This window comes from Dendrobium catenatum, unplaced genomic scaffold (assembly GCF_001605985.2).
Source record: "Dendrobium catenatum unplaced genomic scaffold, ASM160598v2 fragScaff_scaffold_1074, whole genome shotgun sequence".
Lineage (NCBI taxonomy): Eukaryota > Viridiplantae > Streptophyta > Magnoliopsida > Asparagales > Orchidaceae > Dendrobium > Dendrobium catenatum.
Genome location: NW_021319536.1, coordinates 1,051,915 through 1,073,003, shown reverse-complemented (window position 1 = coordinate 1,073,003; position 21,089 = coordinate 1,051,915). Strand labels below are relative to the sequence as shown.

Below are 21,089 nucleotides of genomic sequence, written 5' to 3'. Positions count from 1 at the left end.
CTATGGCATCATGCAAACTCTTGTTGAAAAGCGGACAGCTTAATGAAATTTTAAAAGAGAGCAGCAATCAAAATAATAAAAAATGTACAAACACCTGTAGAAATTTTATTAAATAAAGCCGGTTAAACTAATTTTAAAATGGGACAGGTAGAGAAGGCCAATCCTGCTTTGATCAGTGTAAGCTCGCTTTGATCAGAGATAGACATTCTATGATATTATGTGTTAGTTTAGTCATTTAATTGTTTAGTTGTATGAATTGTAATAAGTAGTTTGTATCTATAGGTATGAATCTTAGGTTTTGTTTGGAATGATTTTTTTGTTGTTTTAAGAACTAGAAGGAAAGTCATTTCAAACGAAGACTTCGGCTTCATTTGGGACGGCTTTCTTTTCCTGCAACTTTCTAATACAACAATAAAAATTTTGAACTAAAAAATTGTTTTTCACAAACGAAACCTAAGGCTTCGTTTCAAATTGATGTGGGCTTTATTCATACTTAAATCAAATCTCTCTTGGTGTTGATAGGTTCGCCTTATCGAGATAATCAATTTGGCTATAAATTTGTTAGAATCAGAGCTTTGATGCTCATGAATTTAATTTTGAAAATTTTTAATTCAAATATATTTCAAGATTGATGCCTGATTATATCAAATTAGATTACTAGAAAATTGTTTTAAGAATCAAAAGAAAAAAAAAATAGTCTCAAATGAAGCCTAAGAGAAGCAACAACATCACAATATTCTTCATTTATTGTCATGATAAGATTAAATAATAAGCAATAATGTTGGGCATGCAAAACTAATCCCTAAACATCACCATCAATTTATTTATATATGTTTTTTTTAATTTAATGTCGGCAATTAAAAACTTCAGTAAGAGGTGACCTGGTGCATACAGGCCACACCATGTCATGAAATTGGATGATTGAGTAGGTTTATATGCCCAAATTAATTAGTATACTTAATTACCTTCTTGTATGAATAGAGATCATTATTTTTCTATAGCTTAAAAAACATTTATGTCAATCTATGTAGCAATAGTCTATTAACTTATTATTTAACTTTTTATCCAAACCACCAACTCCATAATTTTAAACTTCATGGAACATTAATTCAAGACTCTTTCAAGCAAATTATTTTAAGAAATTTCTTCATTGTTCACATATTTAAAGTCACCTCACATGCATGTGACTCATATGAAAATCATCTACAATTGAGAGTTTGATTGCACATTGCAATTAATCCCCTTTTAGATTGATGAGATTAATTCTAATATAATTATAGAGATTATTTCGAAAGTTGATAGAATCAATCTCAACCATCGAAAGGGTATGATAAGGTTGAGATATGTAATATATATAAGGGATATTTGGGATAATTTTATTTTTTATTTGTTATGGAATAAAGTATATTTGATATCTTAAAAATGTTATTTGTATTTTTATTGTAGATCAAATAATTTGATTTATTCAATGCTTAGGTGGTCACAAGGAAAAATGATAGTGGTGGCTGATGATGGCTGTTAATTATTTTAAAAATATAACAAAATTAACATCTTTTAAGTTATGTTGGAACATTTCTAAAAATTAAAAATTAAATAGTTAAAAAATACTATAAATGATTATATTTTAAAAAAAAAGATCATTAAGATGCCCTTAATTACTTAATCTCTCAATTGTAAAAGAGTTTTAAATTCTATATTGGACATTATTTAAATTTTAATTTTTATTTATGCAGAACTTTTTATACTATCTATCCTTTTACTTATATCATTTATTTTATCTTTTTAATTATAATATATTGAGACACAATAAAAAATATGTTAATAATACCATAAAATATTTGAAGGTTATTTGCTATAATAAAGAATTTGAGATTTATTTATTTATTACATTGACTTTATAATATTTATACATAACATTTTCAACATTGTTAATTTCCCACCCTAAATCTATGATGCTTCTCTCTCCAAGTAGTCTTGTTAAGGTAAGCACAGTTGTGGCCAAACTAAGTTAGCTTCCTCTCTCTCTCTCTCTCTCTCTCTCTCTCTCTCTCTCTCGGTAAAGGAGATATGGGAATCTGCAATTCTTCTTCTGCATGGAAGCAAGAGAGTGATGAAAACATAGTATATGTGGTCGGAGAGGAAGGTTTTGACTGTAATAATGGTGGTGGGATAAGGAGGCTGACTTCTCTCTACTCAAGACAAGGAAGGAAAGGCCCAAACCAGGATTCTGCTATTCTCTGTCAGGTTACTCTCCTTCATTAATAACCTACCAATTTGTAATATTAATTTGATCTTAATTATTTGGAGCCAATTCACACTTTATTTATTTAATTCTACATTGTAAAGAAACATACACTTTTTCCCTTTTAATGTAAAATTCATGTTAAAAATTTAATAAATAAAGGTTTCCTTTGGGATATCTTTAGACTTGATTTAGGACACCTTTCTTACTATTTTTTAAAGTTGAAATTTTTATACTAGAAAGCCGTTTTTAAAAACAATAAGAAAGTTGTCTCAAATAAAATCTTGGCTACTGTTTTTTCTCTACTCTTAAGAGATTTTCCTACTAAAAAATAGCTTTATAAAGTAGTAAAAAAATCGTCCCAAATGAAATCTAAATAAATATGATTGATTTGGTTGTACTGTTTTTACAATAAATTTATTAAAAAAAAGAATTTTGTAAGTGTTAAATTTATTTTAAACACTTTATTAGTTGAAAACGATGTGGGAGGTCCATTACAAATAGGCCTAAGAATATTTACAAATTGCATTCTATGCATAGAGCTAATTAATGAGTATTTAGCGAAAGCAATTAATACTCATGATTTCTTTTTTCTAAAATGATAGAGCATATCGTATTAGTTATAGCTCTTCGAAGCAAAGAAAATTAGAAACTATGAAATAAAGTAATTTTGCCTCACAAAATATTATTTAAAGAAAGAACAAAAAAGAATTCATTTAGTAGCTTATAAATAGAAATAATGAGTGTGCAATCATATCTAAAGTCTAAACTATTATTTATATTCATAATAATTGGGAAGGTTATAGTTCTCATATCAATCTTTAACTATATCCCATTGCTAATTATTTTAATAACTTTCATTACTCATCAACGCATACTTTCTCTATACTTATTTTCTAGCTTCGAAATATCACTATAAATATTATACTATAAAATTTTTATTTTAAAATTATTATTCATTTTCTTTAAATTTGAGGAAAATATTATCAACTTTTTTTATAGGTGCCAATGAATGACCCGACTCACCAGCCCAACTTGAAAAATTCATGTTTTGATTGACATGTTTAATAAACAGACAGAATCAAGTTGACATGTTTAATAAACAAGTTAGGCTTGGGTTGGGTTTTCTAATGTCTATTAAACAGATCAGGTACATATCAGGTTTAGGTTAACCCACGAACCCGCTTTAGACCTGAAAATGATATGTTTAATATCTTCTTTTTCCCTTAATTTATTTTACTTGTGGATATAATCTATTTATTTTTTATGAAATAAAATAAACTTTACAGATAATAAGTTATACATTTTATTAGCTTAAATAGTTAACGGGTCGGATCTGAGACATTTAGTTTGCTAGAGGTTCGGATTGGTCTTTTTGAACTATTTATTAAACTATTTGGGTCCAGGTTGACTGAATTCAAGTCGGGTCAATTTCAGGTCGAACTCGAATATGACCCATCAACCCATTTTGAGAACCCTACGGCCCTACCTCCACATTTTAAAATTTAATTCTACCCCTGATTATCTCAGTATCTTAAAATTGCTCAATGGATGTCTAAGAAATCCTTCTTAAATGTTTCACACAATGCAAATCAATTTAGGGCTATGGAGCTGAGGATGGAGTCTTCTGTGGAGTCTTTGATGGTCATGGCAAAAATGGCCACACAGTGAGCAAAATGGTCAGAGACTATCTGCCTTCTTTACTACTTAGCCATCGAAATGCAGTAACGGCTGCCGCCATAGACGGCCACAATCTTGAGAAATGCTCAGAAGATGGCGAAAATTGCCCGATTATTCTGTCGGGTTTATTCGAGGAGTGGAAGGAAGCAAGTATTAGCGGCTTCAAAGCCATGGATAGAGAGCTTAAGCTCCTTACCAACTTGGATTGTTCTTATAGTGGCACTACTGCAGTTACAGTCATCAAACAGGTTTCTGAAATGAATTTTTTGCTATTTAGTTCCCTGATATTGATAAATTTATTTTTTTTTTTAGTTTGTTGAGGATGGAGGATATTTGTCATTGATTGTAGGGGGAAGATGTAATTATTGCAAATCTTGGGGATTCGAGAGCAGTTTTGGGGACTGTATCTACAGAGGGTCGCTTAGAGGCAGTTCAGCTTACAATTGACCTCAAGCCTAGTGTGCCTCGTACGTACACCCTTTGTACTGCTATGTTGTGGTTTGGAGGTGATCTTGACCATTCGATTTTATTCTGATGGTCAGGATACAATTCACAAAAAATTAAATGATGTTTATGAAAATCATTTTAATTAAGAGATTGCTTGGTTTAATTTAAAGTAAAATGGGAGTAAAGTAATCCTTTTATATGAGTTTTAAAATATTGATTTTTGAGTGTAAAGAGTTTTATTTCATTTTTAGCTGAAGTAATATTCATGTTTGAGCAAAAATTATTTTCATGACAAGCAAGCTCTCTTATCGCTTTCTTTGGTAACCACCTCCATCACCACCCTCTCTTCCCATCCCTCAGAGCCCTCTGCCACCACCCGTTGCCAGCCACAATCATCGTTGACCACCACTTGCCACCGCTGGCGCCTCATTGCCCACGCCATCGGCCACCGCCGACACTAGCTATCAGCCACCACCATAATCATATGCATCCATCATTATCATCACTTTGAACTTTACATTACATTCAAACAATACTAAAATATTCTTTTTAGTTTCTAAAATGCATTCTCTGTGTAATGCATTCCTTCTTCAGCCAATCAAATAATCCATATGAGATTTTTTATGATATTATGGATTGATAGAGGAAGCGGAGAGAATAAGAAGCAGCAATGGTCGCGTCTTGGCTATGGAGGATGAGCCGAGCATACAACGCATATGGATGCCTAACAACAACAGCGCAGGCCTGTCAATGGCTCGTGCTTTCGGCGACTTCCAGCTCAAGAACTACGGCCTCATAGCCATTCCGGAGATCTCCCACCACCGTCTCACCCGCCAAGATCTCTTCATCGTTCTCGCCACCGATGGGGTACGTACGTAATGATCAGTTAATTCACACAGTTTTCATGATTTGCATAAATTTAAAAAAAAAATCAATAGTTGCAATGCACTATTTCAGGTGTGGGATGTGCTGAGCAATGAGCAAGTTGTGTCAGTGGTGGCATCTGCTGAGAAGATGAGCAGTGGGGAGGCAGCAAAGCTAGTGGTGGAAGCAGCAGCCAAGGCTTGGAGGCGCAAATTTCCTTCATCAAAGGTCGATGATTGTTCTGCTGTCTGCTTCTTCTTGCAAGAGAGAAGCTGAATAAAGAACATGTGTTATTGGGGAAAGAAAGCTGTATAAGAATAATATTATATAAGTTGTGTGAGGATGAGAAGGATAAAATTTATGAATATAGAAGTTAAAAGCACAAAAATAGAAGATCTTTTAATATTTTGTTGAGAAAAAAAAAAAGAAAGCCGGAGGTTTGGTCTGCTTTTCTTGAGCTTTAATATTTTATATTTATATAACTAGTCTTTCAAGTTTTAATTATAATATTCTAATATAATTTCTTTTTCTTGAAAGGTTTGGTAAATGTTGACAATTTTTGTGGAAGAGATAATATTTTACACTAGTTAAAAATCTGTTAGGCTTTAAGCATGAGAAATTTTAAGGTATGTAGAGAATACAATCCTCAAAAAATTATAAACCATATTAGCGTAGATCTTATAAAAAAATTCACCTCTAGTACAAAAAAAAATTGAGATAATTCACTCAAAATGAAAGAAAAAGAGGATTGAATTTTCGGGATAGCTAGGGAGATAAGGTCACTAATGAAGACATCCATTGGCCAAAAATATATTCTATATGGATTCAACATTCATAAACTTTGGCATCCAATAGTTACAATTAAAAAAAATCTAGAATATGTGAAATTAATAATCCACTCTTGTAAACTCATTAATAATTAACTTTTGTTTATGCTAGGTTTAATTGATTAAGTATTACACGATACATCAGAATCTAAATTGGAAGAGTTATTTTTTTAATCTTACAATAATTAATAACAAGAGCTACTAAATATCATCTATCAGTAATAAATAACAAAACATATTGTATAATTTCAAATATCAATGTACACATTAATATTCATTTTCAAAAATCATATATATTACTCAGGATCTACACAATCAAATCACCACTACTCTAACTTGAGTACAAAAGAAAAAAAATAAAAAAATAGAACCAGAAGAATCATGACCTGTCTCACACTCCTCCCCTACCCTGACCTAAAATTATTTAACCACATATAATGAGCTTAAAAAGCCCAGAAGGTCATCAAAACTTACAACTGAATTCAAAGCACAACAAAGGAGCAATATGCATGTCAACAGTCAAATCATAGCAGTTGCATTCATATAATCATTGAATCAGTGTGGAAACAATAAAATTCATATGAAGTTGTTATATAATCTATAAACAGTAAATACTACTGTACGAATGTCAGTAAAAAAGTAAATTAGAACGAGTATCAAATCTATAAAGCAATCATTATATCCGTAATACCTCAGTAAAGCGTATAAAGCATACAATCAAAACTTTAGTAAAGGCTGTTGAAATTAAATAAATACTGTAAAATCATATCGGAATGTACACATGCTATCAAATTATTATATATCACGTGCTCATTATATCACATGCTTAATATCAATACAATGAATTAGTAATATCAAATAGTATCAATATCTATAACAGTAATAGTAAAATTGAATGAGCCATAAATTAATGTGATAATAGTAAATATGTGCTGTAATAATTGTTAAGATAGTTGCTATTTGAAAAAAAAAAGGGGTCTTAAATTTTAATTTTTAAACTACCAATTCACCCCCCCCCCCTCTTGGTAGCCTTGGGACACTCACTTAGGCTTAACAACCTAATTACTAGATTCAACAATAATAAATACATATAATAATAAGAATAATGTATTAGAGATATATATATTTTTGTAATCACGCTAAACAAGTAAGAAGTCATATCTATCATGGTATTTTTCAGGATTAGTATCAGTGTTAGTAACCCATCGGTTCAATAAATAGAGTCGTCACTCTTTGCCCGTCGGCACAGTAATGATCTCTTTATAACCCCCAATCAATGTATTACGTGAATTAGTAGAGAATAACACCAAACTACAATATTTAAAAGAAAGTTTGTCGGCCCATCATCCTGTATAGATCAATCAATCTCCAACCAATAGGTCAACCAGTCTTTACTACTTTATTTCACACACACATGTTGTTATCATAATACTATAATAATAATATTGACAAGTTATTACTCAAGCACATATTTACATTTATTTTCAATACATTGTAGCAAATAATGCATAATTAAGCTTAATTAAGAAGATGGCAAAATATCAAAATGGTGGATAACAAAGAATCCTATTAGGCAAAAATGTACATTTGTAGAAAATTATTAAATTACAAGGGACTATGTAAAACTATATTTTAAGACTTTTATTGTACAACACCATTATTTTTAGAGGTTAAAATAATGTTTTAGGTCGAAAATAATCATTTTATTTGCAAAATAGCCACATGAAAAATTACAAATAAATACTCAAAATATTCATAATCCCGATCTTTATAACATACAAAAAATTACATGGTAAAACTTTTGTCAATACAAAGTTATTCACATTTTTTTATAACAAAAATATACATTTGATCAAAAAATATCAAAAAGAAAAAATCTTTGAAATCAAATATAAGGTAAAGGTTTCTTACAACGAGACGAGTAATTTTCACAACTGGCCCGATGGACAAAAATCGCACCGTGGCCTCCAAATCTAAACTTCTTCTTTCTCTTTCCTCACATATTCCTCTCATTTCCCTTAATAGATCTCTATTATTGAATTTGATAGAAGAAAAAAGTTTCTTAAAAAATAATGACTTTAGATATTTATAATAAAATATTATTATAATATTAATACAACTATTTAATTTATTTATTTTTAAAAGAAAATTCATACAAAACTATTTGGGACTTTAAAAATTACACAAAAATATACATACAATAAAACATGTTATTTTAAAAAATATTAATGAAATCAGTTTACAAAACTGACATATGATGGTCTCGAAATCCTCACTTGTACAAAAATGTATCAATTTCTTAATGATTTTCACTGATGCCCAAAAATTACAAAAAAAAAAGTATGTAAAAAAATATTACAACTAAAATACTATGACATAGATGGTTTACAATTTAGAATTATAATGACTCTAAAAAAATTTGGCAAAGTCAAAATACATGTTATTATAATCTACCCACCTTAAAAAATATCATCCCCAACATTTTCCTTAAGGATTTGAGCATAAAATCAATATCAATCAAATTCATATAATCAAAACTCAAATTAAATCAAAATCAAATCAAAACACATAAAAAATTATACATTTGTGTAGTTCATTCTATCACATATCATTCAATTATTTATGCAAACAAATGCACCTTAAACTACTCATTCTACCCAACTCTCAATTAATCCATACAACTCTTATAACAATTAATTCTTTCAATAACTATGCTTTAATACCAATTATGTTGCCCCATAATCTAAATTAAAAGAATTATTCTTTTAATCTTTCAATAAATAATAACCAGAGCTATCTAATATCATCTAACAGTTATAAATAACAAAGCATATTTTATAATTTAAAACATTAATGTATATATTTATATTCATTTTTAAAAATTATATACACTACTCAGGATCTACACAATCAAATTACCACTACTCTATCGTGAGTATAAAAAAAAAATAAAAAGAAATAAAATATGAAGAATCCTGATGAGCCTCACACTCCTCCCATGACCTGAAATTATTTAATCACATATAATGAACTTAAAAAGCCTAACAGATCACAAAAACTTATAACTAAATTTAAAGTATGACAAAGCAATAATATACATGTCAACAATCAAATCATAGCAGTTGCATTCATATGATCATTAAATTAGTACAAAAATAGTAAAATTTATATACAATTATTGTAAAATCTATAAATAGTAAAACACTACTTTATGAAAGCTAAAAAAATAGTAAACCAGAATAATTATCAAATCTATAAAGTAATTATTGTATATGTAATACCAATTAGTAAAAAAAGCATATAAAGCATCCAATCAAAACTTTAGTAAAAATCATTGAAATTAAATCAATTTAGTAAAATCATATCGAAAGGCATGCATGTTATCCAATTATTATATATCATGTGCTAAGTATATCACATGCTTAATATTAGTATAGTGAATCAATAGTATTAAATATTATTATTATCTATAAGAGTAATAGTAAAATAATATGAGCAATAAAATAATGTGATAATATTAAATTCGTGTTATAATAATAAATCCATACAATAATAAAAATAATGCCTCAGGAATATGTATTTAAGTAATCACACTAAACAAGTAAGAAGTCCTGGCTATCATGATGTTTTTCAGGGTTAGTATTAATGTTAGTAAACCATTGGTTTAATAAACAGAGTTATCGCTTTTTGTCTGTCGGCACAGTAATGATCTTTTTATAACTCCCAATCAGTGTATCACATGAATTAGTAGAGAATAACTTTTGTGACTTAGTTTTTAAATATATATTTTTATATCATGTGAGTTTTTAATGATATCAAAATATTATTGTATTGATTATTATTTTCTTCTAACACATATTGAAAAAGTCTTATTTGTATTGTTTGTGTGTACTAATATTTCAAAGAAATCATACTCCAAACTACTAAAAACATTAAGGTAGATTAGATTAGGGTTTATTGTAATTTAAGTATATATATTTTTTATTTTTTTTTAGTTTAAGAGTGTGTGATTGTAATTGGGTAACCGTGCACACACACACTAGGGGACTGAGTCAAAACTTGTAGTTTTTAAAACTAATCGTATTGTATGAATTTGTAATCGTACTGGAGGATTTGAACTAAGTGTTCCTTTAAAAAGTAGTTAGTAGAATCATGCCTTAGAAAATTTTGATTGTACTGTTCGTACTTTATAAAATTAGTATCGTACATACGACGTCTAGAGTATGAAATGGATACGTACCGGTTTGTCTCAAACAAACTCATCATTTTTTAAATTGATTGTATTATATAAAATAAGTTTCATACATACAACGTACATAGTACAAAATGGGTATGGGTGTGTATCAGTTCATTAATAGAACATGTAAATTTTTTTAATTATTCATACTATACGAAATTGGGTTCGTACAGACGATGTGTAGAGTATGAAATGGACTCATCCATTTTTGTACCAAACAAAGCATGATTTAGTTAAACTATTTGTACTATATGATACTAATTTTGTATAATATGCCAACCATAGTACGAAATACATTCTTACAGAATTGTACTGGACGAATTGGTTCAATTTTGAACTGATCATACTATATGATGGCAGTTCGTACATACGACTAACAGTGTGCCAAATCGGTTCGTACAGGATCATACAAGCATTTTTTGAACTGATCGTATGTATGATGTGCGATCGTACAATACAATTCATGATGGTTAAATTAAATTTTTTAGTTTTCTGGATGCTTTTTTTGTGTAATTCATATATAAGAGTTCTTAAAACTAACTGTCAAAGAAATCCTACTGTGAATTTCTTTTGAGAGTGCACTTGGAGAGTGTTTGGGAGAGTTTCTTATGATTGGAGAGTGATAGATTTTTTAAGAGGGAATTGTAAGGGATTCACAAGGTTGCCCAATGGTGAATATATCTTATATGTTCTTCAAAGTTCTTCCTTTCTTGAAGACTCTTGGTAGAAGATTTTCAAAGGAGCGATGGTACTCTACCAACACTAGGAGGGAGTGAAAAGATAATGGTACTATGTCAACACTAGGAGGATGTGAAAGATGACGGTACTCTGCCGACACCTGGAGGTTGTGAAAGGATGACGGTACTCTGCCGTCACTAGGAGGGTGAGAAAGGATGATGGTTCTCTGTCGTGCCGGGGTTTGGTAGAAGAGAGGTTATTATAAGGGCTTCTCCACTTTAGTGTGAGAGTAAAAGAAGAGTCACTTTGTTATAGTGCAATACCTGAAGAGGGAGTATTCAGGGAGTGGACGTAGGTCTTATTGGACTGAACCACTATAAATTTCTATGTTTTTCTATCTTTACTTTTTACTATTTTTATTTTATACAAGATAATTTTATGGCTGAAAAAATTTATTTTGATAAAATTTTATTGTGCTTTAAAATTATAAAATCAATCTTCTAAAATTTCTAAGAGATTTTTAAATTACCAATTCACCCCCTCTTGATTAGTATTGGGATAATTGCTTTAGGTTTAACAACCTATTTAGACTTTCAATAACATCATATCATAATATTTAAAGGAATGCCCATTGGCCCACCATCTTGTACAGGTCAATCAATCTCCAGCCAACGGATCAACAAGTCTTTACTTATTTATTTCATATACACATATTATTATTATAATATAATAATAATAATAGCAACCAACTATTACTCAAGCACATATCCATATTTATTTTCAATACATTATAATAAATAATGCATAATTAAGCTTAATTAAGAAGATGCTAAAATATCAAAATGGTAGACAAAACAGAATCCTATTAGGCAAAAATATACATTTTTAAAAAAAATATCAAATTATAATGGATTATATAAAACTATATTTTAAGGCTCTTATTGCACTACACCACTATTTTTAGAGGCCAAATAAATTTTGGGATAGAAAAAAATTACTATATTTTCAAAATCACCCGATGAAAAATAACAAATAAATATTTAAACTATTCATAATCTCGATCTCTATAACATACAAAAGGTTTTATAGATAAAGTTTTGTCAATACAAAGTTATTCATATTTTTTTATAATAAAAATACAAATTTGATTAGAAAAAAATATCAAAAATATAAAATCTTTGAAATCAGAAATAAGGTAAAGGTTCCTTACGGCAAGATGAGCAATTATCTCAACTGGCTCGACAGACAAAATTCGAACCGCGGCCTCCAAATCTAGGCTTCTTCTTTCTCTTTCCACACATATTCCTCTCATTTCCCTTAATAGATCTCTGTTGCCAAATTTGAGGGAAGAAAAAGGTTTTTAAAAAATAATGTCTTTAGATATTTATAATAAAATATTATTATAATATTAATATAAATATTTATTTTATTCATTTTTAATAAAACAAATCATATATATATATTTGGGACTTTAAAAATTACACAAAATATCCATAAAATAAAACATATTATTTAAAAATATCGATAAAATTGGTTTCTCAAATGGACACATAATGGTCCTGAAATTCTTACTTGTACACGTAGATATTGATTTCTTAAATATTTTCACTAGTGCCCAAAAATTATAGAAAAAATTTGTGTAAGAAAAATACTACAATCAAAATATTATGGTGGAGACAGTTGCAATTTAGAGTTATAATGACTCTAGAAAAAAATTGGCAAAGTAAAAATATGGGTTATTATATATTAAATCTAAGAAATTATTAATTGATGAATGAGCTTAACCCTACTGAAACTTAAAACATACCCATCATGAACTTGTCCAAGTCCTATAAAGTTGCTTTTGGTCATATTATTGATAAGTCACCAAAGAATTTGTCATAACTCAACTCTGTGTATTAAGTTGTTAATGTTAGCACTAGAAATGTTAGCATAATAAAGCATATTCAAGTGCATTTTCAAAATGAGCATGGATGGTCATTCTCATGCTCATTCATATATGTTTCAAAGTTAATCGGTATAAAATAATATATGATACGAACTAAGAAAATTGGGTCTAGCTCATATACAAATGCTAAGAAATAAAAAAATCTCAGGGTGACTCTTTCAATTCTGAAATTTGTAAGCAAAGGTTAAAAAATCATGATTACTCCCCATTGAGGCTGACTTGTGCCCTTAGATTGCCACATTGAAGTTAGGACCAATTTACTAAAAAGATTAGATGAAGATAGGAGCAATTGAAGTAATGAGCAATTTATTAAAAAGATTCGATGCAGCTACCTTACCTTTGATGAATGCGCTTATAGGCCTCTTGTTGATATAATGGCATAAATATTAATAAAATATTTTTTTTGTGGACAACATTGATGAAATTTTCTAAGTACTAAAATAAATACAATTTTGCAAGAACAATAATGATTATGAATATTATAGAGAATTATAGAGTTCTTCCCTCACCAATAACGTGTTTGAAAGAAATCAAGAGGAGGTAACCATGACAAAAGTTTTCATTTAGATTAGTTAATAATGTAATTTAGAATATTGGTTCCATGTGTATGATCATTATGGGAAGTCCTAATGTCTTCCATTGAAAGTTCTCTCTTGTTATCGGGAGGGATAATTAACTATAGGGGCTTGCGCCTATAGGAAACAAGAACTTAGATCATAAAGTCCTCACAAAATGAGGGCGAAATCTCTGGGTAGTGTCTTATCTACAAACCCATCTGCCTTCCAAAATTTACCTCAGAACTTAGTTCGTTAAAACTCCCTCGCCGAATAAGAAAAGCGAGTGGAGGCCGAGGCCGAATTTTCGGAGCCCACACTCACATCATCCCAGACGATATTTATATCGTCCTGAACGATATGGTTTAAAAGAGAAACCCTAATCAGGTTTCTTAATTAAGCCAGCCATCATTAGCCAATCGGCCTGGACGATACCTGTATCGGCCAAGACGATAGGCTCAAAATAGAAAGTAATAGCCACCATGATCAATTTAAGGATTATGTATTTTGAAATCGGCTAGTATGATCTTGGATCGGCCTGGACGATATGGCACAATTATAACTAAATTGATCCGGCAATAAAGGAATCAATTAAGGATGATTGATACGATCACATCATCCTGGATGATCGTAGGATCGTCCTGGATGATCGTAGGATCATCCTGGATGATCGTAAGATCGTCCTAGACGATCTATTAAAAACCCCTTAGTTGCTCCTGGATGATAAATATCAGCCAGCATAAATTACGGGTGATGTTCTGGCTAATCTGGATCGAACTGCTCGAATTCTGGGCGATGCTCTAGATGATTTTCCTCTGATTTGAACTGATCATCCGAGACGATAGTGAGATCGGCCTGGATGATCAAGCAGATTTTCAATCATCCAGCTCATTTTTAGAGCGATGTTTTGGCCGATCATCTGTGATTTGAACTGATCGTACAAGACGATAGATAATCGTCCTGGACGATAAAGTCGGCAACTTGCATTTATTGAGCTCCTTTGAAGCTCTTCTATTTAAGAGCTTTTGTTCAACATTTTTTAACATCCTTGGCTGCTGTCTTGACCTGAGAAAACCTAAAGGAGAGAGATATAGAGGGAGAGAGAGAGAGAGGTTCTTGTGAGGGGGAGCTTGTGAGGAAGTTCACAAGAGGTTCTCCAAGCATTATTCCACTTGTTCCTCCACTAGAGTCTCTTATCCTTGGAAGGGTTGGGAGAGGTAAGCTTCAGCGATTAATCAAGGTTTTCTGCTTGCTTCAGGAGGAAGCAAAAGGAGTGGGGTTCTCTGCCTTGCCAAGGGTGGCAAAAAGGAGATTTTTGTAAGGGCTTCTCTGCATAGCTGTGGGGGCTAAAGGATAGTCACTTTGGTAGTGCAATACTCGGAGGGCGCCTCCGGGGAGTGGACGTAGGTCAAGTTGACCAAACCACTATAAACCCTTGTGTTCTTTATACTGCTTTCACCCTTTAATTTTTTGTACTTGTTTCTCTGTGGTAACTTTAGTTTGTGATATTTGTTCTTTTACTTAAAAAATTTTAACCCCCCTCTTTTTTAGCCTCGGGCTAGTTCTTAAGGGCCTAACATCCTTAACAAACTTTCAAGTGATATTAGAGCGAGATTCATAAAAACTGAGTTTGAAAACTTTTTGAATTTTGATCCATGGCTAACTTTGGGAATCATAATACAACTAAAGGATATTCTATTACATAACCTCCTTTGTTTGACAACATTCCTTTTGATTTTTGGAAAACTCGCATGTCTACTTTTTTACAATCAAATGATTATCGCATGTGGATGCTTATTAAATAAGGATATTCTCCACCTTCTCATGAACTTAATGTAATTAAAATTGAAGTGCCTTTTACTGAATGGACTTTTGATGAAAAAGAATTAGCTCAACTTAATGCAAAGTGTCTAAATTATTTTTTATGCGCTTTAAAATTTGAGGATTACATGCGTGTCTCTACTTGCTCTACTGGTAAAGAGATTTGAGATAGGTTATGCATTACTTATGAATGAACCAATGAAGTGAAACAATCTCGTTTGAATATTCTCTTGCATGACTATAAACTTTTTCGTATGAAACATTCTAAATCAATTTCTGAAATGTATATAAGGTTTACTCAAATTGTAACTTCTTGGCAAGCCTTAGGAAGAGAACTTTCAAACTATGAAAAAGTGAACAAAATTTTATGATGCTTGCCTTCCTCTTTTGATGCTAAAATCACTACAATCACTGAATCTAAGGATTTGAACACTTATTCGATTGATAACTTACTTGGCTCACTCATTGCTTACAAGCAAGGGGTGAATCAAAGAAATCTTGATGCAGGTGAGAAAAAGAAGGAGAAAATTATGCCATTGAAGGCCAACAACAGGAACTATGAGTCTTCCGGGTCTGAGAGCAATGACATTGCCTTAATCACAAGACAATTCAAAAACTTTCTAAAAAAGAATCACAAGCATCATCAAAATTGGAGGAAAGGTAAGGATAACAAATATTCTAAAGGATTTTCTGATGTTGTTTGTTTTGAATGCAGGAAGCCTAGACATGTCAAAGCTGATTGTCCTATAATTCAAGATCACTCAAGTAAAGAAAAGTGTGAGGAGAAACCCAAGTTTATGAAGGACAAAAAGAGACTTCAAAAGGTATTTTGGGCTGATTCTGCATCTGATTCATCGGAGACTGACCCTGAAGATGAAACAACAAACTTGTGCTTAATGGTGAAAGATCATCTTGATCAAAGTGATGAAGAAGAGGTAAGTAAACCAACTTATGATCAATTATTCAAAATTTGTGAAAAAATTCATACATCATATAAAAAACTTAAGAAAACTCAAGCTAGTTTGAAGTTTGAGCTTTTGAATATACAAAAAGAGCATGAAATTATTCTCAAATATTATTCTACGATTGATTCAAATTATATGGCTTTACTTGATGAATTTAATGATTTAAAAAAAAATGAATGTAGAATTAATTGATGAACATGATGCATTAAAAGTTTCACACACCTCCTTGAATTTGATTTTAAGAAATTTGAAGAGAGCAAGCAAAATTTGAGGATTGAAAATGATGTCTTAAAAAGTACAAACTTGAGGCTTAAAAAGGAATTAAACTTACTTAAGGGAAATTGGATGACACATATTTTTGATCTAAAGCCAAGACCAAGGAAGAGGCATAATAACCCAAACCATTTAAGAAATCCTTTTCCTAGAGTTAGATATTTTTTATGTGGCATGCTAGGACACATTTCACACACTTGCACTGTTCACCGTTGTACACATTGGGTGTGGAGACCAAAATTTCATGATTCACATCATAGCACACATACATTACATTCTACTTTTCATGAGAAGAGACCCAAACTCTTTTGGATTTCTAAATCTGACAGTTGTTGATTCTTGCAGGATTGCTCTCACTAAAGACCTCGTGAGAGCATAGGATACTTGGACAAAACGGTGGCTCACAACTCATAATTGCTTAAACTTGTTGCTTCATAAATTCTTGAAAAGCATGTGTTGATTAGTATTGTTTTCTGTTTTTTTTCGTGTTAGTTTTTGCTCTAGTTGTTTGATTTTATTTTAACTTTGGTTTTCTATATGATGATTTTTTAAGCTTTTAGATTTTGGAGATTTAAAGCCAATGACTAGCATCTATAAATCGGTTAAAGGGAGAAACACCATTGATGGTTTCCCTACTTCTAACCTCTTTTAGTGATATAATTTTTTCTTTTCTAAACAAAGGTCTATCTCAAATTAACAACTAATTTTTGAAATTAAGATTTTTTTTATCTAGCTACAGTAATCTACCTTATATTTATAATATCCAAAGCTTTTATATATCTTTCAAGTTAAATGAAATCTTGCCATTGCACTAAAATTACTTTGGTATATTATTTTATAAGATACTTTTTGTAGCCAAGTTTTGAACGAATCTTCTTTTTACCCAATTAGTTTGATATGAGTTAGGCCTTTTATTTTCAAAAGACAATTTTTACCCTGAAAGAAGTATGAGCTAGGGATTAACAGGATCGAATATTCTCCATTTTCAGATTGTTACATTGTTAACTCTTTGATCTTTTGAATCTCTAAAATTTAATTACTTCAGAAATTTGGCATATGGATGCTTTGCTATATATATATATATATAATATATTTTTATTTCCTTTACTGGTTTTTAGTTTTTCTTTGTTGTTTTTAGCTTTTTATTTTGTTTTATTTATTTTTGGGGCTTTCTCTGATCTTCTTCATCTTCCTTGGTTTCCGATTTCTTGTCACATCTTCTTGGCCGATACAATTTTTGTCCTGGCCGATGCATTTATGGTCATCGTCCTGGCCGATACACTAGATCATCCTGGACGATGCACGTGTCAGTACGTTTAAAATCCTTAAAATTGCCCTGGACGATCTATTATTGGACAATCGTCCTGGTCGATCCACTATTCGTCCTGGACGATACATGTGGCACAGATTTAAAATATTTTAAATTTGATCGGTACGATCAATTATTGTGCATCGTCCTGGACGATACACCTAATCGGCCTATACGATCTACTTTTTTAACGGTCGTTCGGCTTGACTCCTCGAGACGATTGCCTGTGTCTAATCACCCTGGCCGATATCTAATCGCCCTGGCCGATATCTAATCGGCCCGGACGATCGGACTGACGTTTTGACCAATCGGTCCGTACGTAATAATTGAACTAGATCGTCCTGGACGATTCTACGATCGTCCTGGACGATGTGGCCTTTCCTTTAAATTCAGGCCTTCCAGCCATTGTTTTTCACCTCAAGCTTCTCCTTCTCTCTCTCTCTCTCTCTCTCTCTCTCTCTCTCTCTTTTGCTTATTGTTTTCTTATTATGGCTAGTGGAAAGCGAGTTTGACAATCTTTCGGGAGCTCTTCAAGGGCTAAGCTTGACCCTCATTTTCAGGAAGCAGAAGATCAAGCTGCATACCGTCATTATAAAGAATGTGGCATCACTCTCTCCAGAATCATCAACCCTTTCCACCTCTCGTATCTGGTATTAGACCTCTTTACTCACACTTCTCTCTGCTTCATTCTTACCCTCACAGTCCCTTTTTCTTCTGAACTTCTTCTTGAATTTTTTGCAAATCTTCGCATAAATTCTGCTTACACAGCCCTGACCTCCTATGTGAATCAACACCCGGTCGAGATCACATATCAGGATTGTGCTGAACTGTTACAGCTATCCACCACTGGGGATAAGCTGCATACCATCATCTCAGATCCTAATTTTGACTAGACCTCAACAAATCATTTTCTTCGCCAGACCAATGTACCCTATCAATTTGGAGATACTATCTATTTAGTCAAAGATGCTAGGAAAATCTAGCATGTTCTTCACACTTCTATTATTCTAAAAGTTGGGGACTGAGTCCACATCACTCCTCTGCTTTCTCTGACTACCTTTTACATCTGGCCCGTCGAGAGTTTAATGCTACTGACTTAATTTTTTGATACATTGATCATTTGACAACAATCCGCGACCCAGGCCATAAGAGGAAACCCAACCTGGCTTTAGGACACCTCATAGCTTATGTTCTTGAAACCAAATATCAACTTCAATATCCTGCTCGTCATGACCTTCAGCCTCCTTGCTACTCAAAAAGCTCTTTCAATATCCTTCACAGTACTCGTCTCCACCCAGGGGATGGGGAACCTCAGGAGGCTGAGGAGGAGGCTCCCGCTCCCGTTCCTGAACATGCTCCTATCCGCCAGCACTCACAATTTGATCAGTTAGTAGAGAGATTTGATCAGTTGGAGACTCGATTCAACACTTTTGTAGTTCACCAGTAGCAGCAACACGATGAGGATGTAGCCCATTTTGATGCCTATGCTGCACACCAGCAGCACCAGTACGACCAGGACATGGCCTGGTTTGGCTCACAGTTTGCTGCCATGACCAATTTCTTTTAGCAGCCACCACCACCACCACCTTCATTTGATGATCAGGGTCCCTCACCTTTCTAGACTTAGATTTTGTTTTCTGTAGTTGCTTATGATGGTTTTTTTCTTCTTTTTTTTTTACTTTTTATAGTTGCTTATGGTTTTATATAGTAGCTTTAGTTGCTTTTTAGTTCCCTCCTCCTTTTTGAGATGTCAAAAGGGGGAGTAATAGGTTTGTACTTGTTAGTTTGTACTTGCACTTATTTGTACTTGTTGATTATGCTTGTTATTTTAGTTTGTACTTGCACTTATTTCTACTCAGAATTTTTGAAATTCTTGAATTACACTGCTATGATCATCAAAGTGTTTGCCATCATCAAAAAGGGAGAGATTATTACAAACTTGGTTTCATGGATTGTGATTTTGATGTTAGCAAACACTTTGACTACCTTTTTCTACTGACATTTCAGGGCCAAGAGATAAGACGACAAAAGGAGCCAGCTCAATATTAGGTAGACTAGGTCTAAGTCAGTCTGTATTTTTTCTTTTTCCTTTCTTGAGTCAATTATAATCTTATGAAATGTTTGATGCTAAGTAACCCTACACACACACACTTGAGTGATTTAGAACTTCTATTTTTACTCACATCGTCCCGGACGATATTTATATCATCCTAGACGATATGGTTTAAAAAGAAACCCTAATCAGGTTTCTTAATTAAGGCAGCCATCATTAGCCGATCGGCTTGGATGATACCTGTATCGGCCAGGACGATAGGCTCAAAACAGAAAAAAAATAGCCACCATGATCAATTTAAGTATTCTGTATTTTTTGGAAATCGGCCAGAACGATCTTGGATCGGCCTGGACGATATGGCACAATTATGCCTAAATTGATCTGGCAATCAAGGAAGCAATTAATGATGATTGATACGATCAAATCATCCTGGACGATCGCAGGATCATCCTGGATGATCTATTCAAAAACCCTTAGTTGCTCATGGACGATAAATATCGGCCAGCATAAATTTTGGGCAATGTTCTGGCCGATCTGGATCGGACAGCTCGAATTCTTGGCGATGCTCTGGACGATTTTCCTCTGATTTGAACTGATCCTCTGGGATAATCGTAAAATCGGCCTGGACGATCATGCCAATTTTCAATCGTCCAGATCATTTTCAGAGCGATGTTCTGGCCGATCATCTGTGATTTGAACTGATCGTACAGGACGATAGGATAATCGTCCTGAACGATAAAGTTGGCAACTTATATTTATTGAGCTCCTTTGAAGCTCTTCTATTTAAGAGCTTTTGTTCGACATTTTTGAGCATCCTTGGCTGCTGTCTTGACCTGAGAAAACCTAAAGGAGAGAGAGAGAGGGAGAGAAAGAGAGAGGTTCTTATGAAGGAGTTCACAAGGGTTGCTCCAAGCATTGTTCCACTTCTTCTTCCACTAGAGTCTCTTGTACTTTGAAGGGTTGGGAGAGGTAAGCTTCAGCGATTGATCGAGGTTCTCTGTCTACTTCATGGGGAAGCAAAAGGAGTGGGGTTCTCTACCTTGCCGGGGGTGGCAAAAAGGAGGTTTTTGTAAGGGCTTCTCCTCCTATCTGTGGGGGGTAAAGGAGAGTCACTTTGGTAGTGCAATACTCAGAGGGCGCCTCTAGAGAGTGGATGTAGGTCAAGTTGACCGAACCACTATAAACCCTTGT

The 21,089-nt window shown here is 32.4% G+C and overlaps 1 protein-coding gene across 1 annotated transcript; it reads left to right on the top strand.

Moving 5' to 3' along the window:
- The first annotated feature begins 2,067 nt into the window (after nt 1–2,067).
- LOC110103211 (probable protein phosphatase 2C 12) lies at nt 2,068–5,509 on the top strand. The gene is made up of 5 exons (XM_020831822.2): nt 2,068–2,244; nt 3,844–4,170; nt 4,272–4,389; nt 5,013–5,236; nt 5,327–5,509. Exons 1-5 carry the CDS (start codon nt 2,068–2,070, stop codon nt 5,507–5,509), a joined length of 1,029 nt encoding a protein of 342 aa, XP_020687481.1.
- Nucleotides 5,510–21,089: the final 15,580 nt, after the last annotated feature.

Coding starts and splice junctions, on each gene's coding strand:
- LOC110103211 (XM_020831822.2), top strand. CDS start 2,068: ATGGGAATCTGCAATTCTTCTTCTGCATGGAAGCAAGAGAGTGATGAA. Junction 2,245..3,843: donor ATTCTGCTATTCTCTGTCAG/GTTACTCTCCTT, acceptor AAATCAATTTAG/GGCTATGGAGCTGAGGATGG. Junction 4,390..5,012: donor CCTCAAGCCTAGTGTGCCTC/GTACGTACACCC, acceptor ATGGATTGATAG/AGGAAGCGGAGAGAATAAGA.